This window comes from Lissotriton helveticus, chromosome 2_1 (genome assembly GCF_964261635.1).
Source record: "Lissotriton helveticus chromosome 2_1, aLisHel1.1, whole genome shotgun sequence".
NCBI lineage: Eukaryota > Metazoa > Chordata > Amphibia > Caudata > Salamandridae > Lissotriton > Lissotriton helveticus.
The window spans coordinates 1,152,815,935-1,152,839,622 of NC_136059.1; the positions used below are offsets into that span (position 1 = coordinate 1,152,815,935).

At 44.5% G+C, this 23,688-nt stretch overlaps 1 protein-coding gene across 1 annotated transcript in view; it reads left to right on the forward strand.

Annotated features, from left to right (window-relative positions):
• The window catches only part of MTAP (methylthioadenosine phosphorylase), a 351,598-nt gene that overhangs the window by 147,420 nt on the left and 180,490 nt on the right, over positions 1-23,688 (forward strand). Inside the window, exon 3 of the mRNA XM_078676000.1 lies at positions 18,185-18,243. Coding sequence (XP_078532126.1) covers positions 18,185-18,243 — 59 coding nt within the window. The remainder of the gene's footprint in view (positions 1-18,184; positions 18,244-23,688) is intronic.

Below are 23,688 nucleotides of genomic sequence, written 5' to 3' on the forward strand. Positions count from 1 at the left end.
GACGTGAGTTACATTTAAAGTGATAGACACCCTCGTGCAATGTATCATGTGACTGTCAAAAGCAATCAAGCTAAAGGAAATACTCTCGAATAGTTTGTACCCCGACAAGCATTATATGTAAAATACATTTTTGTCGATACAATTGTCAGTAACCTCTTAATACATCTTCAATTAGTATTTACATAAAATATGAATATTTACAATTTATGTTAAAAGTTGTCTCTCTAAAATACATCTGTTAAATACAAATCCCCGAGCAAATGCTATCGGAGAGTAAATGCTTTATACAAAGAGTTACATTTCTTCATGTTGTCGCACTTTCTATTCCCTCACCTCATCTTTTTGCTTGTAAGCATATGTCACATGTAGAGAGCCCAACTCTCTGTGGTATTATTAAACCCATAAAGTGCAAGTGTGCAATGCTAAGTGTGCAGGTTAAAATAACAATATTCTTTGTGTGTGATGTTGTAAACAGTACATGGCCACTTAAAGAACACGGTTTGGAAGTGTTCACATTACTAATTCATAATTATCATTGGTGTGCCCAAGAGTCTCGCAAATTGCGGCTGTTCTCTACACGCCAAGTTTCCTGTCTTGCTCCAATTGCATGTTAGGAATAATGTGAGTTAAATACCCCTTTAAAAGATGTTGGATGGATTAGGAGGCAGAGTAAGTTGTGTCCCCAATGCAAGTGTTGAATACATTCATAAATATATAAATAAGTAAGCAAGCAAGTACGGTGCAATTTCATATATATACATATAAACCTACACCATAAAAATCCATAAATTATGTATGAAAAATATATATAAATTTAAATATATATTGTACAAAATTACAAATATTATTGATCAATTCATATACAAATGTATCCTACACTTGCCCTATTTATCAGAAAGGGAAATTTTTTTTTTTACCTCCGACAGTTATTTAGGAACAAACTGACTCCCCCCACGAAAGAAAATCATCCTAAGGACACTTATTGTCTCATGTCTGCAAATATAGTTAAAAAGGGTTAACGTGATAATGGGGCTGCAGAGGGTTTACTCATTAGAATTGGCAAAACGTGACAATACTCCCTATGTGGAACTATATGTGTAATAGAACAGGACTACAGTATGGATACTAAATAATGGGTACACATGTCAGTAGCAAAGTTTACAAGGCTGCCAAATGGTTACAGGCATGTGTACACTGTTAGGATTCCCGAGTGGTCCTCTTTCTCTTGCCATGTCTGGGAGCCCATGTGACCTGCTGGGGCGGAGATATAAGCTCCTTTCTCCCTGTCCCCAGTGCTTGATATCTAGTCGTTTTGGTTTCCTGGTCTTTGACTAGGGGCTGTTTGTACATTTGGGACATTTGCTGTTGTTCACGGGCTCGTGATTGCAGTTTTCTTGGCTCTTGGGTTCCCTTGTCTGTCCCTTTGACTGAGTTTTCCCTGTTCCTGACTATCCCTGTATTTTGTTTGGTCCTTTGGAGTTTGTAGCGTTTTGTGTTGTCTTTTCGTGTTTGTTAGTGTCTTTGTCTTTTGTTGAGCCTTTTAACCCGGCTGGGTAGAAATAAGAGTTACTGGGGCTCCAGTGCTCTTAAATGTGACAGGTGGTCCGGCTGGATTACCGTCACTATTCACTGTTCTGTGTGGGTAACGCGCAGAATAAGCACTTCCGCATTTCCGCATTGTTTTCCATCCTCTCCACATCGTTGTGTGGAGGCGGAGTGCTGATTCGGGCGCATCCGGGTTTAGCAAAATACACTGCTACGCCGGTGGCTATCGGCGTTCTGTCCCTTGTCTTTTTCCCCCACCCTTGTAAAGCTCCGAGCGCTTCCTTGCCTTGAAGGACGGAGGTTTTTTTAGTCGTTATCACGACTTTTTCCTCCTTAAACCCGAGGGCTCGTGTTATATACGGAGCGATTCCCCCAGCGCTGAGACACCTTTTCCCCTGCCCCCTATTCTCCTGCTGAGACCTCACTGAATTCCTCCTCGACGGAGATCTCCACTGGACTACTAGCAAAGCGCTTGAGGGTAAGGAGGAGTGAAGGGGTGGTGTGGGATGTGGTAAGAGAAAGAGGTGCTACATTGTATTTATATGTACCATATTTGGTGGACAATGATTTAATTTTGTCCCTATAGGTGCAGTCTGTGTGGAGAACATCGGTCTTTGCAGCAAGTCCCTAGCAAGATCTCGGGGATCCCTTATCTGTCACACCCCCTACCCGCCCCCTGTCCGCCCCCTGTCCGTTGTCCCTCTGTCGACCCATTGGATCATACCTTTTGTGGGTCGCTTATGGGCAAGGGCAGTGGAACGGGGTAATCGTCGCTCCTGCATTGTATGGGCATAGCTGGAAAGAAACCAACATACAAGTCATCAGTAATGTTGAGACCGTTGGGTTGCTTGGTATCGAGTTGTAAAACATACCTTGTTTCCAGCCTCCTAAGTTTGCTTTCCCGGTCACCTCCTCTTCTGCTGGGTGGTATCGAATCTATTAGGAATTAGCTCAGGCTCCTGTTGTTCGATTTGTGAAAATCTTTAAAGTGCCTGACTACAGGGTAGGTGTTATCGGCGTTTGTTATCGCCCGGAGGTGTTGGAGGATTCTTTTATGAGCCTTTAACTTTGTGCTGCCTACGTAACGTAGGCCGCAAGGACATGATAGCACGTAAACACAGTATTCAGTTTTACAGGTCAAAAGCTTGGTCACCTTGTGTGGGTAATCACTAAAGGGCGTTTGGTATGTAGTGTTATTGACCCCATGCACGCAGGCTTTACAGGTTTTACACCGTATAAACCCTTTGTGAGTTTGCAGCCAGTCTGTTTTTTCTAGAATTTCAGGGTTAGTGGTGACCAAACTGTCTCGCATGGATGGTGCACGACTATGAGTGATGGACACCCTCTGCGGTAGCAGGGGTCTAATTATAGGGTCACTGAAAACCATCGGCCAACACGATTGAATTATCTTGTTAATTTCGTTGTGTTGGCTGTTGTAGTTCATGACTAGTCTGAACTCAGGTTGTGTGCGTACTAGGGGATCAAACATGACCTCTCCACTGCTACCACACAGATTTGTATCTGCCAAAAGGATATTTCTGTCTACCAATTTGGTTTTGTTGATTGCTTGCTCCAAGGTTTTGGCTGAATATCCTCTCTCAAGGAAGCGCAGTCTGCTTTGTTCCTGTGCTAATTTAAGATCAGGTTCAGTGCTACATATGCGTTTTAATCTAAGCATCTCCCCGTACGGGATGCTTTGGATTAAATGGAGTGGATGAGCACTGGATGCGTGCAGGATAGAATTTCCTGCTGTTTCCTTGCGGTGGAGACGGGTTTCCAACTTGTGATTATGGACAAAGACCTTAGTGTCTAGCAAGTTCACGATCTTATCACTGATGGTAGCTGTAAAATTTAGATTAAGTGTATTGGTATTGATGTTGTTAAAGAACTCCTCTGCATCTGCTCTAGTGCCCCGCCACACTATGAACAGGTCGTCAATAAATCTTAACTAAACCATGACATTGTTCCTCATAATCTCTGCATAGTGGGTTTTGAGGACCAGCTCCTCCCACCAGCCAAGGTGCAAGCACGCATAGCTTGGGTAGAAGCTGGCCCCCATCGCCACCCCTTGTATCTGTCTGTACAAGAGATTATCAAACATAAATACATTGTTGCATAGGCAATATTCTATCATACTCAACAACATTTTACTGTGGTCAGATTGTATTGTTGGTCTTTGTGCCAGGTAGAATTGTATAGCATTCAAAACATCCTTGTGTAGTATGCTCGTATATAGAGAGGTTACATCTAATGCTACGAGTAGATAATTCTCACACCACACAACGTTCTTAATTTTGTTAATTAAGTCTGTTGTGTCACGGACATAGGATGGGAGTGCCTTCACAAACCCCTGTAAGAAGTAATCGCCATAGATGGAAGTGTTCTCCAACAGGCTTTCTCTGGCAGTGATTATCGGTCGGCCCGGCGGTTTATTAGCATTTTTGTGTATTTTAGGAATTAAATAAATGGTGGGGATAGTTGGATTTTCTTTGCGTAGGAACTTAAACTCGTCTTCACTGACCAGTTCCTTTTTACACCATCGTTGCAATTTACTGTAGTATGTTAAGTACATTGCTTTCAGTGTTGGGATGTTTGTTCTCTCATAACATTCCCTATTGTTGAGTTGACCCAACGCTTCATTCCTGTACTCATTTTGTGACCACAGTACTACGTTGCCGCCCTTATCACTGTTGCGTATGACCACTTGTTTGTTGTCCTTAAGTTTAGTCATTAACTGATGATATTTCTTGTCCTGTGCACTTGAATATTTTTTCGTCATGTTAATGCGTTTGTTGAGTTTTTTATTTTATTGGTCACAATTTCATGGAAAGTATCAATATATAATATACTACATGCACAACCGACTGAGGGTGTCTGAATTCAACAGGGAGAAAAAGAAAGGGAAGCATTGAAATGTTGGAGCCACAGTCCTTTCGTAGCCAATACTGGCCTGTGCCACTCCATTGTCTTGAATGTAGGTCTGAGAAGTCTAATGTTCTCATCTCAGCTGAGTCACAGCTGCGAAAAATGAATTTAGTTGGACTTACGCAATCGAAAACTCGGATGCGCATGTTATACTTGAAAGGCCAGACTGTAATCAGGAAAACATGTTCACAGAGACGTGCTAGTCTGGTCTGCAAGTGAGTAAGATGTGGATTATTTTGGTTTTGGTTTCTGAACTTCCTATATTCCATTCCGTGTGCAGTTTTTCTGTCTCATTTATGTGAACTTTTAACCTGTGATTCAGTGTTTTTGCTGCCTTTCACGGTTCCGCATGCACTAATGGCCAATCCCATTGATTTGGTATCCCTGACACGATGAAGGCAGTCGAGATGGGCAGGTTTTACATTTATCGAACATGGCTCTCTTAGAGTGAAGTAAGTCATAAAAAAAATCCCTCTGGAACAAAATGACACACTGGCGTCACTAGTAAGGGACCCATCATTGTGCAGGCGACCATGGCCTCACTAGAAAGGGGCCCATCATTGTGCAGGCGACCATAATGTACCCGTTTAGCAGATAGAAATGAATAAACTGAATTCATGCATTCCTGGAGCCTGGACATGGTCTTGCCACCATGCCACACGTGCATCTGAAAATCTTTAGTGAGTATAGAAAATTCTAAACTGGATCCCAGAAACCGATTTTTAGCAAGGAACTGAGTGATGCAGAATGAATGGGCTTAGGAATAGAAACTTTGTGCGGAGATGTGAGTGGAGAGTTGGGATGCTATGACATATCTCCGTCTATCCACTCAGGCCTACTGCAGTTAAGATTAACTGTAGTCGATGCATTATTTCCCTGCTGCTCTCTACATACTTCAGGAGCGACATATAGTGCCCAGGAACCAGCCCGGCAGCTATAAGTTATTAACTGAGCACCCGTCCAGTCACTACGAATGAAGTCTTTATTGTCAGCCAATGAATGCTCCTCAACCTGTCAGACTATTCCACCATTTCCTGGTACACCACACCAGACACACCAAAGTCATCTTTGTTATGTTCATGTATGTGTCATTTGAGAAATCTGAAGCCATGCCTAGTAAACTTGTACATTTTACAGTCCTGAGCACACCAGTCTGCACTGTGCATGAGGAGTAAAGCAAAGAATGCCGCAGACTGACCCCGCTTCTTGGGGCGTCTCAAGATCTTTTAGGACCCAATTTGAGTATTTGTGTCTTTAGCTTTTGAGTTAGAGTCAAAACAGGTAATGCACATCAATGACTTGATTTCCTGAAGTCAACCGGTCAACTGTGTAGACTAAAAGAGACACCAGAAATACTGTGGATGCTGACTGAGGGTCTGATGTTGCTTGCGGGCTAACTGAGGGTTGAGGTCAGGCTGAAGTTCTTGGGGTTTCTCACAAACTTACTGGGAGTCCCAACAATAGAAAGATTTTGACCTGCATGATGAGGTCAGCGTGGATTTTACCAGTTACAGGTCGTGCCCATTTTCAGAATCTGGTACGTATCTGTAGATATTTTGATGAAGGCTAAGTTGATACAGGCTTCGGGCAGTTGTGTAAACTTCCATGGTCTGGATGTTTACATGGCTTTTAAGAGTTAAACTCGAGGAATTGAATGTCCACCGTTGAACGCTGTGATGGAAAGTGGCTCCACAACATTCTATCTCAGGAGGCCTCTGGTATATTTTCCATGGACAGGTAATTGTGTCTTCTGAAAAACTCAGTTGAAAGTCGAGGCGGGCAACAGAAGGAAGTAAGGTCATTGGGTAGGAGTATATCCTCCAGCAGGAATTGTGGAGGTGATAGGCAGGGATAGCAGTATACAAAAAGAGGCCACAGTGCCATCATCAGTGCCTCGGGTTAAAGAAATGGGAGGTCTGATCTCTGATGCCTTATTGTTTCCTATAAGACGAGACCCACCAGACCCCAAATATTCCTATTGGAATAACCACAACAGTGCCTAACACCCAAAGAGCTGCTATCCAAGAATATTCTCTCTGAAAACTGAAAAAGAGATTGATGAAATCCTGGAGAGGCATTCCTTCTTTGAAGTGTATTAGAGGACAGGCCTGACTGACTGTATGCAATTATAATACACTAGGAATATATTCTGCATTCATTCATATCTCATCGCCCTTCCACTAGACCTGCTCAGTATATATTTAACTAATCTTAAGCATATATTTAGGGCTGATATCTTTAATCCACGAAAGAGTAAACCTTCAAAAATCAAACACATCTACAGCTCTGCCAAGTTTTCGAGATCCATATGTGATGTGCTGCTCCAGTGCAGGTTTCGTCCTCGAATTCTGGGACTTGTAGTCTTGTTTATTCAATTATACAGGAGTACATGTCTCAGAATTCAAAGGAGAAAACCTGGACTGAGGCAGCACTGGTCTCGGTCTCGGAAACCCGGCAGCTATAAACCTATATATTTATAAAAACATAACTTAGAAAACCTGCAAGCAGCCTGTTATCTCAATGGAATTGCAGCTAATATTTTCTGCAAAAGGTAGACTGCCAACATCGCAATTTCCAAGCAATGCTATCTGCACTTTTTCCTCCTCAAACACATGAATTCCTCAGCCAGTCCTCTGATACATTTGTAGTTAAACCTTCAAGAAAAGGATCATTGCCAGTCATCACAAAATCAGTTCACAGGGCATGGATGTGCAACTGCAAGAGGTAGCCTTCTGCTGGATCTTCCTGCAGTAAGCTGAACGCTCGCCCCCTGTCCGAAGAAGAGATGACTAAAAGTGCCTTGGTTCCGCAGCCTCAGCTCTGAAAAGAACTTCACTCCACAGGGCAAGAGAACCTGATGGCAGTGGCCACGGCCAGATTATGAGAATTTTAAGGATATGTCTAATGGCACTGACTCTTGAATCCACATTGTCCTAACTTCAAGTTAATAGAGCAGCCTGGCTAGCTCAGTCCGGCCTTCCCAGCTGCAGCTAATTAACCCAGAGTGAAGTACTTACCACATGTGGTAAATACTTCCTGTTCTGAATTATCAAAAGGAAAATTAAGTATAATGTGCAGAATCGGTTTTTAACATGCAGAATTTCATGTTTTGCCATTTCCAGGCCTTTCTCCCCCCTGATAGATTTTGGCAAGCGTGACCTGGTGGAATCTGAGGCCCTCATTATGAGAGGCCAGTTCTTGGTGTGATATTTATACGCCTGATTAGATCTAAGGCGGCTGAGTTGGAATTTCAGTTACAATAAATACTATTGCTAGTTTTTGGGGGAAAACGTGGATTTTGGTGCTTACTGCACCAAAATCTGCATGTTCCGGGAAATACCGGGCTTTTGCCTCCAATATACATCTGGAGTTTTAACCTGCCGATATTTATAACAAAACTCCCAATTTTGATGCGCTCAACCGCAGTTACCGCACACATCACAATTAACCTGGCCTCTCGTTACTTGTAAGAAGTGCCCAAGTGTGACTGGTTTTGAGGCCGACTGCAATTGGTATTTCTCTGATTTGGTAAGATGACGTGTCTGAGAAGAACATATTCCTCAAATGGGAGAAAAACTGAAGGAATAGAGAGTTAGAAATGAGGCACTCTAGGTGGGTTAGAGGGCGGAAGAAATCTTGGGTGAAATGGGTAGATGAAGGAAGGTAGGACTCGAGGAACCTAGGAACCAGTGCAAAGAAGATCAGAAAAATATCAGGCATAAGGGACTCCATGTGCTATACAAAAAGGATGTCTCCTTTTGAGAGGCAGGAGAGTATCCTGGTGTGGGAAAGTAGCAGAAGCATAGGGCCCGAAGCCAGCGGATATCCATGGTTTCTATGTTTTGTGAATGAGGAAACCTGTGACGAATGCAGGACCATTCACAAAATAGACTGACACGTACTCTGGTGTCCGAAATAGATTTGATATATTTATTAATATAAAAAGGGGGTTAAGAGACATCAATAGGTATCTAATATAGCTGTATGTGTATGGCCTTTTTTCCGGGAGATCCCCATATCTGCACGTCTTCCTGCGGCATTTGTGGTATGGATCAGCCCTGCAGCGTCTGTGCCAGAATTCAAGGAATGCACGGTCCCACTCACATCATAGATTTCCTCATTGACAAAATAGAACGTCGCATACTTCGGTCTCCGACATTGAGCTTATTGTCAGCACGTTTCGGCCTTGTAAATAGTGCTTAGATCATGGCAATAAAAGAAATACTATTGCCAGGGCACAAGTCCTAAAAAAAGAAGTGGGGGGACTAACCTAATTAATTAGTATGCAAGTGGCATCACAGTGCGTGACATCACAGCGCATGACATCGCGGCGCGTGACATCACAGCATGCGTCATCACAAGAAGTGACATCAGATCTTAAGCGCTCACATATATGTTTAGCAGGTCTATCATGAGTACATTTGAGCACATTTCAAGTATATTTGCAAACCATCCTGATTTAGGCAGAAGATTCACACTTTTGTAAGCTTCACATGAACCAATGTTGCCTTTTGTCAGCATAAAGATTTCTCTACCCATAGTGCTTTAAAAGCAAACATTGTGATATTTAAATTATTACAATGCCTCCTCAGGGGTAGTAAGAGCTATATAAATGCTATTTATTATGTGCAAATACTGAGAAAGACCAAAACATCTGACATTCTTACAGTGCTTGCATATCTCCTAAACAGAGCCTGAACAAAGTGAAAAGCTGCCTCTCAATTATGTGTGAAGTGCTAACAAGGTGCGAGCCTTTGTTTGCCCACTGCTGCATTTGATTGGAGGTGGGAGGCTCCTGACTGCTGGCAGCCAGGAGACTCGAACAAAAGGAGGCCCATTTGACCCCTCATATTCGGCCTTCTATGGGCCCAGAAGGAATCAGAAAATAAAAGTCCTGCCCCCTCCTGCACGTTGTTGTGACCGAAAGCAGATAACAACATGCAGGCGCTGCTGAAAGTGTCCCAGTGATTGGAAATTACACCGGGACGAATTCAGCATCTTTTCCAGTGGGGCCCAACTTCTTGGCAGGGTGGAGGGCATCCACCCTGGGAAAAAAGTGGGTGGATGCCGTCCATCCGAGTGTACCCCCGACTCGAGCCCTGACTATTACATTGCATTATGGGATCGTAGTAGTTTCATAAGTTTGGAGCAAAAAAGTTATTTTTGTATTGGGTTCACAGTAACATTCTATTTGTACTTTTGCTGTCTGACACTTTGGGCCTGATTCACAAATGTAAACCTACACTTTTGTGTAAATTGACATTTTTTTTTGTTGATATTCACATACTACAAGTTAATAGTAAGTCCATGACTTTGGAGACTCTGCAGTTTGTGAATACCAAAAAAACGTAAACTTACACAAAAGTGTAAGTTTACCTGTATGAATCAGGCCCTTTGTTTTAATCTCATAAATGTTACCATAGTGGATTCTAGCCTAAATTATATTTCTATTAGTCCTTTTTTAGGTCTCGTGGTGTTTACAGCGCGAAGCGCTGTCTCGCCAGGACCTATTGTCAGTGACTCAGCTTTCCAGGAGACAAGAGATGGCCACACGCATCCAAAAATCGGATCGGAGCGGGCCGCGCGCGCTGTGGCCATCGCCTGTCTCCTGGGAAGCTCCAACACACACACAGCCACACCTCCCCCTGCACGCATGCGCACACACAGAGACACACACACGAGCGCACATACACGCACGCACACATACAGAGACACCCCCCCGCCGTCGCACACATACACACACACACACCGACACACACCCACACACACACACACGCGCGCACACACACACACAAGCGCACCAAGACCCCCCCCCCCAGCCGCCCCCCCCTACAACTAAGGCCCACTTACGGCCTCTCCGGACATCTGCAGCCTCCGCGGGGCTCTCCCTCAGGCATGGGAGCCCCGCGTCACCACTGCTCCTCCAGGCACTCCGAGACCATCCCCCCCCCTCCAACTAAGCCTCACTCAGCGCCACTCCGGACTTCCTCAGTCTCCTCTGCGGGGTGCGCTCCACGCGGGCTCCCTCAGCTCACGGGAGACCCGGACTGCCGCGCACTCCATCCCCGCCCATGTCCCAGGCAAGGTGGCAGCACGCATGCTCAGTGCGTAAGCGTGTGTGCACGAGCAGTTTTTGTGCCGCGCACTTTCAGTTTCCCTTCACTGGCCCTGGGCTGCTCCCGAAGTCGGATCCCTCATTCCTAGGGGGCATTCCTTACCCACGAGGGCCCTCCCTTCCCCCTGGTCAGCTGGTTTATTTTTTGGTTGGTGCATTGGAGCAAGTCCTTGCCCCAATGAGTTGGAAATCAGACTACTACGACTCTATAGGAACTCCCGGATCGTGACAATCCTACGCACTACTTTGCTGTGGGAGAGCAGGCTGTAAAGAATATGATATCAACTGATTCTGTGGGTGTCCCGCCGTTCATTCAGAGATAACGGTCTGGGGTGACATCTCTTGATTTGGCCCAGCAGGTGACTCCCAGCCCTCCCACGCTAGTCATTGAAAATACACTGATTGGCATCAAAATGTGCTAAGTTCCCTGTAGGCCTGTGGGCCTCAGCCTGTCCCCTGCCCACCCGCGTGCCTCCACGTCACCGTGCAGAGTCAGCGTAGGACGCGTCAGTCTGAGCGGCCTTCCCTGGGGAGGCTGCTGCCTGCGCAAAGAGCTCAAACAAAACAATTCGACACAGGTGAGCTGCACGTTAAAAGTGCTCGTGCAGGTGCGACCATGACATCAGCATCACCAAGGAGATGGGAGAGCGGGAGCCCGGGAGAGAGCAGGGCAGTGGTGGTGTGTGCCCGAGGCTGGAGAGGAAGGGGAGACAAACGGAGCTCGAGAGGCAGGAGGCGGTGCGAAAGGGCAAGGGGGAGCCGAAGGCGAGGGGTGAGAGTGAGGCCCCAGAGGCGCGAGAAATCGTGATTATGGGATGAGAAACACGTCAGTGGCACTTTGTGAAAGTACGCGAGAAGAGAGGATATAATATAAGACTGGATGGATGGACAACAGGTAAGGTTCAAAGGAAAGACTGGCGGGCGATGGGGCAATTGAGGCGTAAAAGAGTGAGGCCCAAGGCCTGAAGGGCGAAAGAAAAGGCACCGCAGGGAGGGCAAGGTCGGCAAAATCAATAAAGCAGCAGGTGCGTTGGTAAGGGAGCCCAAGGGCATAAGGGAGCCTCTGTATGCGATTATGGTTGAATAGCGCTACTTCAACAGATGGGACGGTGTTCAACAGATGGGACGGTGTTCCTCAGATGGGGCGATGTTCCTTGCCTGCAATGGATAGCATCCTCGACACGCCGTGAACGAGGGTGGGTGGCCGCTGATGAAGTACTAAGATGATGAATACGGTAAATGCCAGTGTACGGCATGAGAGAGGTGGTGAAAGGGCAACGGGCAGAATGTGCTGAGAGGTTCGAGTCGGAAAGGGCGGGAAAGTAACAATTGCCCTCACGGATGTGAAAGGGCACGACCCCAAGAAATCTGTAGGTCGGTAGGAGGGTAGGCAGGCATACGGCCCATAGACATTGGTAGGTTGGTAAGACGGAAGGCAGAGAGACAGAGATACGAAAAAGTCGGTGCACTTGAGGACAGACAGGCAGAAAGAAGAGTGGTCCGTTGACCAGAGATTGAACAGTCAACGTGAAAGATGGGATCGCGGTAGAAGGACGCCGCAATCAAAAGAATACGGAGATATGATGGTAAAGACAAGCAGAAGAGTTCAATACAGGGAAATTGGAGAAAAAAGCAAGGCGTCAGGCGAGCAGTAGCAGCAGGTGCCATTCAACATTTGTGACTCTGAGGTGAAGGGCATTCCTCCAGGGAGCAGAGAGGTCAGATTTTTTTTGTTTCTCGAGCTGTTTCCTTTGGAGGTGAGCGAACCATCAATTTAACAGGAAGCGCTGAGCCAAGGACACGGCTTGTATCTCAGAGCCAGGCGCGCAACACCCATTGGGCTTGCTGGGATTCAGCCCCCCCCCGTCGTGTGTGTCAGCTCGGGCTGACACAGCTTCGCGGGCTGGTGAGCATCTAAATTGCAGCCGCACCCGAGTACTTAACAGGTCTTTAAAGACCATTTACATGTAAATGAGGCTTTTGTTGTGTGTTCACCCCTTCTTACAGCCCCTCTGTCTTTGGTTTGAAGAATTAGCCCCCCCCCCTGAAATATTTTTCAGCCCCCCCCCCCCCGAAATGTGGCTCTAGTTGCCCGACTGCTCAGAGCCGTGCAATGGCCGAGCCCTGAAAATATTATTTATGTAAATCATACAACTAAACTACTTAACATATGACAAACTTTCTTCAGAGTTCAAAAAGTGTATTTCTTAACTCGTAGAAGTGGCCGTTTTTTAGGTCTCGGCGAGCAATGCTGTAGGGGCTAATTGAGCACTTGATCCTTCTTACGTCGATGGACTGCGCTCCACCTCTTCTTTAGCTAGTGCAGGCGGCAGGGAGGGTCCCTACTATCCCTGCTACCTTGAGACTCAATTGGCTATCGTTTGTGTCTACATATCCGCCTACCAACAAATGTCAGTGCGCACTTTTCCACCAGGCAAACACAGCAACAGCCTTCAGTGCACGCTTCCAGACACACACACCATCAGCCTTCAGTGCACACTTTCGTGGGGCACAAACACCACCAGCGATCAGTGCACGCTTCCAACACACACACACCACCAGACGTCAGTGCACGCTTTCACCAGACGCACACACACACCACCAACCGTCAGTGCACACTTTCACCAGGCACACCCCATCAGCCGTCAGTGCACGCTTTCACCAGGCACACACACCACCAGTCGTCAGTACACGCTTCCGCCAGGCACACACGGCACCAGCCGGCAGTGCACACTTCCACCAGGCACACACACCACCAGCCATCAGTGCATGCATCAATTGTTAACGCATCCACAATTAACTATTGTAGCAATCGCAGTATGGCGCACTTTACTTTTAAACATGTCAGTGCACGCTTTTCCACCATGCACACACACCACCAGCCATCAGTGCACACTTTCAACAGGCACACAGACACCACTAGCCATCAGTACACGCTTTCATCAGGCATACACACCACCGGCCGTCAGTGCACACTTTCAACAGGCACAGACACCATAAGTCATCAGTGCACTCTTTCACCGGGCACAAACCCCACCAGCCGTCAGTGCACGCTTTCACCGGGCACCAACACCTCCAGCCACCAGTGCACGCTTTCACCAGGCACACACCACCAGCTGTCAGTGCACACTTTCATCTGGCACAGACACCATAAGTCGTCAGTGCACGCTTTTACCGGGCACAAAACACCACCATCCGTCAGTGCACGCTTTCACTGGGCACAAACACAACCAGCCAATACAGAGTTTGCAAAAAAATTCATGCAACACATTGTCATATACAATGCCAATAACTCAAACTTGAATGCTGCGAGACCTATTGCATTGCAAATGCTTGTTTTAAGCATGCAATTAATCACATTATACTCACATTATAAAGCCGCAATTGACTAATTCATCAGTTAAGATGAAATAAGACCACATTAAATGTGTATTTTTTTAATATAATTTGCAAACATGTATAAGTTACCCTCCCCCCAAAAAAATCAGATTGTATACCAGCTTTCAATCTCTACATTAATTAATTTTTAATATTTTATATACATACTAAAAGTTATTCTTCCTTATTTAGTCCATCCAGCATTTGAGAATCTAAATTAATAATATATTTTGATTCTTAACACTTTAGTTCTCGAGCTCTCTTGCCTCCCCTCTAATTACATTCTAATTGATCAATTACAAAATACTTCATGTAGTTGTCTTTCTTTTATGAACTTAATGAAAATGTCTTGCTACAGTGTAGATGCAACTTTTTTTCCTAATCTCTCACTAGTGTTCTGAAATGCGATTCTTTACCAGGAGCACTGTGTTTCGCACAAAGAAAATACATGTTTTCATTAGGATCTTCGAGGCATCATAAAGACAGGCTAGAGTGATGCCGACCAGGCTCGGGCACACTTTAGGCTACAACGCATTTTTAGATGTCCCCCTGCCAGGGCTTTAAGTGGGCCAGGTCTCACCGGTGCTGAGCACCAGCAGTTTTTTAAAGGGGACCTCGATACGCGTCTCTATCGGGCTCTGTTTGTGCCCTTCCCTGTTTTTTTCCCCGGACTGCTGTGACAGCAGGAACATTGATGTGCGCGTGCTCACACTTCTCACTTCTCACTAGTGGAGAAGTTAAGACATGACGTCATGCCAGGGGAGCAATATAGGGGAAGGGAAATCCTTTAAAGTGAGTCATTTTCTCTCTGGATTTCCCTTCTCTTTTGAAACTCAGGAGCAGCAACATTGTTGTGGTGTCACCAAGGTTTTAAGTGGAAGCTTTTTCAATATTATATACAAGCCATAGTTGCAGCTTATTTATTTTACGCAACTAATAACCATTGAGAAATCCAATAGTACTAACGTGTTGTAGGTATGATGTTACTTGTTGTATCATATATCTGGATGCAATGACGGAAACAGCAAAATACAAGTCAGGCGGCGCACTATGCTACCACAGATTTTTAGCTTACTTGTTTTAAGCCACGCCCTTAATTACATTGGCCACACCTATTTGAGAGACCCCTCCATTTTATCATCCCACTTAAATTCCTGCCCTCTTCTACAGCGCAATATGTTTTTATCGTGTTTTAAGTTTGTTTGCACAGAGATCCAGAGCTTCTAATTACACAGTTAATCAGAGCTGATTACAGCAATGAACTGACAACAATGAGGAGTCAATACATGAAAAATATGAATACCATTTCAAACCACAGAGATTGCAAAGCTTGTTCAATGCATCAAAAGAATAATGTGTGCCAACTACTAAATCTAAAATAAATGTTGGAGCGTATCCAGACCAGTTCAAAGTCAGAGCGAGTCTCCATGAACATGAAAGACATAAACAGGTTTTCCTTTGTGGAGCATTTGCGATCCAGTCCCGCAGTGTGGTGTTCAGTGTACCTGGCAAAATAACACCGGCATTGCACAGATCAGAAGTTCTTTCTCAGCTGTTTCATTTCACAACGCGCATGAACTGAAGATAAGATTTGTAGTTGGGTCTTGTACAGATTGCTTGAGCTGGCTTTGGGGTTCTGATTCACTGAAGAGAGTTATTTTTTGGAGAAGTGGCCAACCCTGCAAGTGTAAATGTTTCTACAGTCAAGTGGGACATAGTTTGCCCTCTGAGGGCCCAGTGCGCTGATGGACATTCCATCCACTTTGTAGTAGTTGCATTAGGAGTTAATGTACTTGTAACAAGGCAGGTGGGATCTCCGCCACATTTGTAATGGAGCAACCCGGCTGTCAAACTGTGTTTCCAAACAATTCTTGCTTCCATTTTCACCCTGCGTTGGTCTAGGTTTCTCCCCTTGAAGTAGTGAACCGCTCACAGATGTTTGAGGAGCTGGTCACATTGCCTGTTGTGTCGGCTGTGATGCAGTTGTCTAACCTGCCTGCAATTGATGTGTACAAATGTGGCGTCCTTCAAGACTTTTTTTCAGGTGGAGACGAAAAATATTGCATATTACCTCTATTAAGGAAACTTTGGCAAAGACGGGGGCAGTTTCCAGGTTTCCGAAGAAATCTCCGAGCCTTTGACAGCTTATAAACAGTGTCATTGTAAGCAGATAATATTGGTTGGTTCAAATCAAATATATTAAGAGTTGTATTTGTTGGATAAGTTAGACATTGCTTTCTTCACCTTTTTAGCTATTACTACTGCCAATTAATATTTAAATTACCTGCTAAATGACAGAATGAGCTTACAAAGCGTGTGCTCACCAGGTTGTTTTGGCAACAGTGATACTAAGATTAATTTGTGATATATGGGTCCCAACTACTATTCAGAGAATGCTTTTAAAGTGATGTCATTCACTGCAATCAGGTCAAAGCAGTGAGAAGCACAGCTTGTTTCCACTGCTGCACCCTAACAATGCTCAGTCCTGAAGCTGGGGTCTGCAGTCCATGATTACTTCTGTGTTTAAACTACCACAAAATGAAAAGGCCTGTTCAGTAGTGGGCAGGAATTAACTGAGTATAAACAATAGTGTTTATTACCACCTGACCGCTTGAGCTTGATTTCCATCAATTTAATGTCCCTAATATTCCCTCGGTGGCAAACATCTCTTACTCATGGGTGTCCATGTATAATTCTCTGCGGTTATGTCGCTTGCAGAGCTGTATAGCGTAGGGGTGTCGCTTCTGCCTACATAGGTGGGTGAGGAATCTGTTGCAATTGTTTCCTGAGCCTCTGACTTTATAAATGGCACTGTGTGTACCACACAGACTGGTGAGACTGCAGAGAGAAAGGAGAGCCTCTATTGTAAGGCGTAGCCAGCCTGAAACCAGTCAAGCGTCCAGCTCTAATCCACCCCGTCTGACACAAAGGCAAGCAGTGGAAAGTCCCTAAGAAGGCATGGTTTGTGGGTTAGGCCTCTGGTGCTGAGCTGAGAGCCACATGTTGATAGTCCAAGGGTTAACAAAGGTACCCGGCTCCACCTTTATCAGGAACAAAGGCTCCTGGGAGGAAGCAGAAAGGGCGGCAGGGCTCAATCCATCTGCAAACACAGCGCGCTGAGCAAAGGGGTGCAAACCGCATCCTGTTGATCAGACGGCGTCTCCATCCCAGACTGCCTTATGTGATGGGTCTGGAATGCTGTAGCCAGCAGAGAAAGCAGTCTGCTGACAAAACCTCCTTTATTGCACATATTCCTGATGATTCTTTTTTGTATATTTTCTCCCCGCCTATGCCGTCCATCTCAAATGCACACACAGTCCTAATTGGCAATCTTCAAAGGAAGCTACCTTGAGGACATACCACAGACATTCTCATGAGTGTCAGGCCACCAGTACGCGTGATGCAGAGTGTGGACTCGTTCTTTGCATGTCTTCATGTTATCATCAGATTGTAGATGGTCTGATGTTCGGGGCAGGAGTGTGTGTGCTGAACTAACTAACCCTGAGCTGCCACTATCACACCTGTTGAGCGCTTAATAAAAATTGCATATCAAAAAAATTGAAAGAAAAATATTGTGAGGCCAAAATGTTGAGGCATATAGATGAACCAAAATATCTACACACTTTGAAGCTATATGTATGTGTAATCAAGGTGCTTACACGTACAGTTAAGTATAGTAAACCTTTACCTATCACTCCATGCTTACCTTCACAATATTTTTGTTCTCGATATTTAACTCTCAATATTTTGGTTCCACGCTATTTTTCCCTCGATATTCTGGTGGAAAACCCTATCACAACAAATTGTGCCCCGGGCTTTGGGAAATGGATTCCGTCTATTAACCCATCGACAAAGTGCTCTTGCTGTAGGGTTTATGTAAGTGTCAGTTTTCTGCTGTTGGTGAATAGAAGGGAGATTGTCACAGAGCATCGAGATGTGCAGCTGCTGTTTCAGCACCTGTGGGATGTCTTATAGATTCCAAGTGTTCAGACGTGGAACCATCAAGCTTGAGTTCTAATTCGGCGTGGGAGAAGTAAAAGTTACTATGTTCAATGTGCAATTATCTGTTTTTTTGCTGCCCTTATTTGTAGTTTGCATTTCAGGTATTAATTGACCTCCTTTCCAAAGGTTATTTGTCTGTTTGTTACTAGTCCTAGGAGCATGTACAACGCAGTGACTGTATAACATTGTAACACGGTCACATCTATTTTGTGTTTGCAGCCTTCAGATGCCTTGATATTGGGAACGATTAAAAATGTGGATTGTGTTCTTCTGGCCAGGTGAGTGAGAGCTCTCCGAATGTTGTTACAAGTGTAGCTGGACAACAAGATAACTAATACATTGCCACAAAAGTACTCCTTTTAGGTGACACCTAGGCTCTCAGGATAAAATAACAATATAGCAATAAACTGCACCCTGTAGCCCATGTATAATGGAAGGGTGTCACCCCTCCAAGCTTTATAGTGAACTTTGAGTCTTAGAATGAGAATCTTTTGTCTTAAATTTAGTAGTGATTTAAAACATCTTTACTTATATCGGCATGCAAAAATTATTATAATTATTTTTTGGTTGTTATTATTAATGCATTTATTTACTTTACTCGGGGGCACCCAGGACTCATTAACTCTCCCTCTGCGCCTCTGTCAGTCCTTATCCCTGTCCTGTGCATGTGTGTCTGTTAGTCTGTGTTGATGGGTGGTTATTTGTGTGTTGGTTTGGGTATGCCTTGAAGTCTATAAGCGTGTTTTCATGAACCCTGCTCTTTGCTCCTCTCAGACTAGCCAACTATCCATTTTTGCCTGCGTGTGTTTTCTGTGATCTTGTGTGCTGTCTGTTTGTGTTTTGTCTCTGTACCTACATACCTGTATGCATGTGATCTCTGTTCCAAATTACTGTTAGTATGTAAACGTGTGCGTCTGTAGAAGTGGGTACATACCTGCCTTGTAGTCTGTGTTGCAGGTAAGTTGGCCTGTATGCCCGTTGGTCTTTTTGTATGGGCACCTACATGTCTGTTGGCACCTACCATTTATTTCTCCAGTGAAATGCCACAGATTGAATGGTTGTTAACACTCCAGTACTTTCTCTAGCTCAAATTGTATATACCAAGCAGCTGGGATGCATTTAAAGCCTGTATCTCCTCCACATCAGTTATGCATCCAGTCCTACATTTGACCTTTCACTGTCTGCCCATGAGTTAATTCATCCCCTGTCGGTTTGTCTGTCCCACCACTTTATATTTAAGCCTGTACCCTGTTGGACTTATGTGCCTTTAGGTCTGAAGTGTTGAATAATGTATGATATAAGTTTACGTGTGTGTGTGTTTGGGTGTTTCTGAATGTCCTAAACAAAGCCAAACCTTTTGGCATTGCCAGGTCTTGTTGCCATCCCTTCTCATTTTTCCGTTAGTAAATGCTAACCGTTTGTGTCATTTATTAAGGAGGAATTTCACTTTAGTATGTTTTGTCAGTACAATGTCACTGGATACCATGGACCTTCTCTACCATCTTCGGTGCTGCTGCTGGGAAGTGTAAGATACCCAAGCCTGGGGTCTTGGTCCTGACTGCCATTTGGAAATACATTTCTTCATTAGATCCTTGCTGGCCCTATAAAATAGTGCAGCAGTATCAAAACACAAACTGCTAACACTAACGACAATCTAATTGTATAGGGGTCTCCCACTTATGAAGTTGTGCAAACAATTGACTCTTCTTTAAAACAAAACAAAAAACTTCATGTATAAGTTATCCAACACTTAATCAAATATGCATGTAGTGACTGTCTGGTCGATCACCACCAGTGCCCCACACAAATAACATTCAGTGTTCATAAGGGCAACAGCCAGAAAGACAAATATAAACGTCTGTTGACACGGGACATTATGTTATCAGCATTAACAACCTAGCTCACAAATATAAGAAATAATACAAATATTTTGTTCATTATGTGATTTGTACAAAATTTGAAATCCTGGGTGTTTGACAATGAAGCAAACAGGATGTGAAAGCAAAGAAAGAATTACATATTTTTTTTCGTTCTGAAGATCATAACAAGGAATCACATTAATCAGAGAAAAAAGTAGAACCAGAAACTCAGCATTTTAAGAAAAGATTGTAAAACATAAATTGCGCACAATCTATTCCTCCAAAGTAACTGGCTTCTCTTAGGGCATATACAAGATTTAATGTTAATGCACACACATAGGTGAGCAATGTTTCAAGTGCTTATTATTCAGGACGGCTTTTTTGCGTGTTTCATACTAAGGCTCTTAGGATAAAAACTATTTAACGAAAAAAATGGATCACTTTAACGACAGGCAACAGCCATGATGTGCGAGTTCCAGTGTACGAGTCCCAGAGAGTAGGGCAAACAATACTTTCCCGAAACTGTTTATTCCAGACAAAGCTGTGAAACAGTTCTCAATGGAATCCTCAGTCTAGGCGACAGCAGTCTCTGGGCCTGCCCTGGGGTCGCCAGGATAGGTGCTGTCTGTAAGGAGGCTTGCGTGAGCTCCACCGATAAGTAATCATTCCATTTCCTGTGAAATAGTTCTCCCCATGTCAGTCTTCTTTGTGCTTTGGAAATTCTTAGTACTTTATTACTGCAGCCGCACTAACAAAGGGGTAAAGTTCCACAGCATCCTTGGGTTTCTGACTGTATTAGTTTCAAACCACCCTGTAGGGACGCTTTAGGGCTCGTTGGGCCTCCCATCAACCTGGCAGTGCAGGTCCTTGTGGCTTCAGTGCTTCCCTCCTCCCCTCCTTTGAAGCCCTTCTTCTGAGCAGCATCGTCCTCATGCAAGGGCACCACCAGTGCTCCTCATAGGCAGTTGGTCAGCTCTCTCCCTTCAAGCAAGGTCGAGGTAGCCTCTCCTGATACCCATCGGAGAACTCCTCAGGTTCCTGATCTCAAACCTAACAAAGACAGTTGGCGTAAGTTTCATTCAACCATGGAGGTTCTCTGTTGACACTGGTGTGGTAGCCCCATGATTCTGGTAGAGAAATCTTGGCACACTGGTTGAAAGTTTCCACCCCATTGTGATACCAAAGTTGCAGTCAGTAGTTGTATATTTCAACAGTTGTCTTGAACTGGTCCAGCCATGGTCTTTGTTGTATGGTGGGAGCAGGAAGGTGGGATGGAGCCGAGTGTCTCCTGCCCAGGGAGACCCAGAACAGGGGTCCAAAAAAAGGCTTTCTGCCGCTTTTAACTACCTGTTGACCTGTGGCAGGTACCCCTTTTATTGAATAGTGGGTCAGGAAAGGGCCCAGAAAATTCTCTAAATGCCAAAGTGGCCCTTTCTTTCCTCTCATCTGCAGCTGAATGTCTGACCCACTACAAATGATCCCTGGAATGTCCTGCAGGGGCCCTGCAGTTCACATTACAATTTAGGCCTCCATCTTAGGCACCACTTGGCTGAAGGAGGAAAGGAATGGATTTGATTGTTGCTGTGGTTGCATGTGTTCCACACTTTCAACGCACAGCAGCAATGTGTACACATACGCTTCCTACATGGATGGGTAAAGGACCCAGATGCAGGGGACTGGCAAACAAATGTAATCTTGAGGGCGGGGCTGGTAAGCTTCTCAACCTTGCAGACAGAAGAATAATATTTGTCTTGCCACTATAGTGTTATCGCTGGCAGCATAGTGATCACATTCGGTAATGAGGGTGCGCATGGCATTTTTCTTGACTGCTGAGCCACGCTCTGGGTTGCAATCCATGTCAGAACAAGCATTGGCATAGCCAATAGGTCTCGCCTTTGGGACCTTATAAGTGTTTAGCCATGCAACAGTTGATGTTGTTGCACCAAGGATATTGTGCTGCATAACTAAATACTTATAAGGTCCCAAAAGCGAGACCTATTGGCTATGCCAGTGCTTGTTTTTATTAGGGTGGAGTTTTAACTGGGCCGCTATTAACCGTGTGTGTGTGTGTGTGTGTGTGTGTGTGTCTGTCTGTCTGTCTGTCTGTCTGTCGCAAAGTATTTGCGTAGTTCTCACAGATTAGGCCATGGCTTAAAGGGGAGCATCAGTGACTTCTTATACTCGACTTGCCACTTTGAGCATACGCATTGCTCCTCCTTTGCTTGCCTTCTAAAGCTTTATGGGTTGTAGTGTACTGCCGGAAAGGTCATATTGGTCGCTGGGGTGCTAAACTTTGATGCAGAAATGTGGATGTGGCCCTCATGTCCTATTTATAATGTTATGAGAGTTGCCTTATCAAGCCAACCTTCTGCTGGTGATCAATTGAGCGTATTTGAGTCATGTAATAAAAGTACATATTCAGCAACAATAGCTTATTTATTGTAAGTGCTTTACAATGAACAATATTACTTTTGGCAGTAAAAAAATAGGAGCTGTATATGTCACGTGACTTAAATTGTGTTTTAAATCGGTGTGATATAAACATAAAGGACCGACTTCAGCGGCCTTTGCTAAAAGTGGAACCGTTGATTGTACATTTGTCAGTCTCCCACTTCAAATGAGAAAATATAAGGATTTGTGTCGATATCAGTCTGTTACTTCCGGTCTATCTGATGCATTGTTAAGGATTCCCCTTCCCCCTGGAGTCGGGGCCCTGCACTTAAACAGGTCACTTTGGTGCAGCCCTTTCACCGGGCCGAGTGCTGAAGGCTCACTAACTGGAAATGTCGTTGGGGTGCAGGGGTGTTGCTATTCTTGTTCGGAACCACATCCTCTGACGTTTTCTACGAATGACTCGTGAATTCCTAGTAAGTAAGAGGGTTTCCGCTGCGTGATGCCGAAAGATAAGAAACCGCTCCAGCTTGTTGAATGCAAATGATTAAGTTGAAGAAAGGGCAGGGAGAAGCACCCCATACCAGGATAAGCCCAAGCCCCCAGAGATGTTAGCGCTCCCATTCAGCGTCGTGTGAATGATCTGCCGAATCCAGGAGGTGGAGTGGGGGGGGGGGGGCAGATGCCTTATTACAGTTACCATCTGGGATTAATTACCCCATGATTATTGCAGGATTTTTAGATGTGAGCAGCGAAACTTTGAAAAACGTTTGCCGTACGTTTTTATTTAGTTTAGAATTATTTTTAATGGCTCCCCTTACAGGTACTCAACATCAACAGAGGCAACCCACCAACCTGAACCAGGGGCAGTAAATAAGTATTCCAAACAACAGTTCAGGAAAATAACAAATCGCAATTCAAGAGAAATCAATTTAACAACAAAAAAAATGTTGTTGTCGGAAAAAGAAGAGAGAAAGGGGAGGGGAAAGCAGAAAAAACAGGGATCAAGAGAGAAGAGGTGTAAATCAAAAACTGTCAAGTTAATTTGGAAAAATATCACAAATTTATTATAAATGATGCGCTCAATAAATAATTGCTGGTTTATAAAATCCAAAACATATACAAAAAACCAAACAAGTGGCAAACAATAATTATGCTATAAAAGAAGGGGTGCAAGGTGGAATATTATTCTGCCCCCTAAGGATACAAATCAACACGTACAGGAACCTATTGCATTGCTGTTAACTTGCGAAGATGTACGGCAGGTAGGGAACGACCTTCTTTCCATCAAACTAAACCCAAGCGCCCATCTGCCCAGAACAGAGCCCCCGTAGGCCTGGCAGACACGGCGCACAGTTCGAAACGTGTGGAAGGAGACTGGGCTCAATAACTGAACTATTGAGGAAAAAGTCACCTTGCCTCAGGTTGTTATTTCCCTGTGCAGAAGTCGTCATGGGTACTGAGACTTTAACA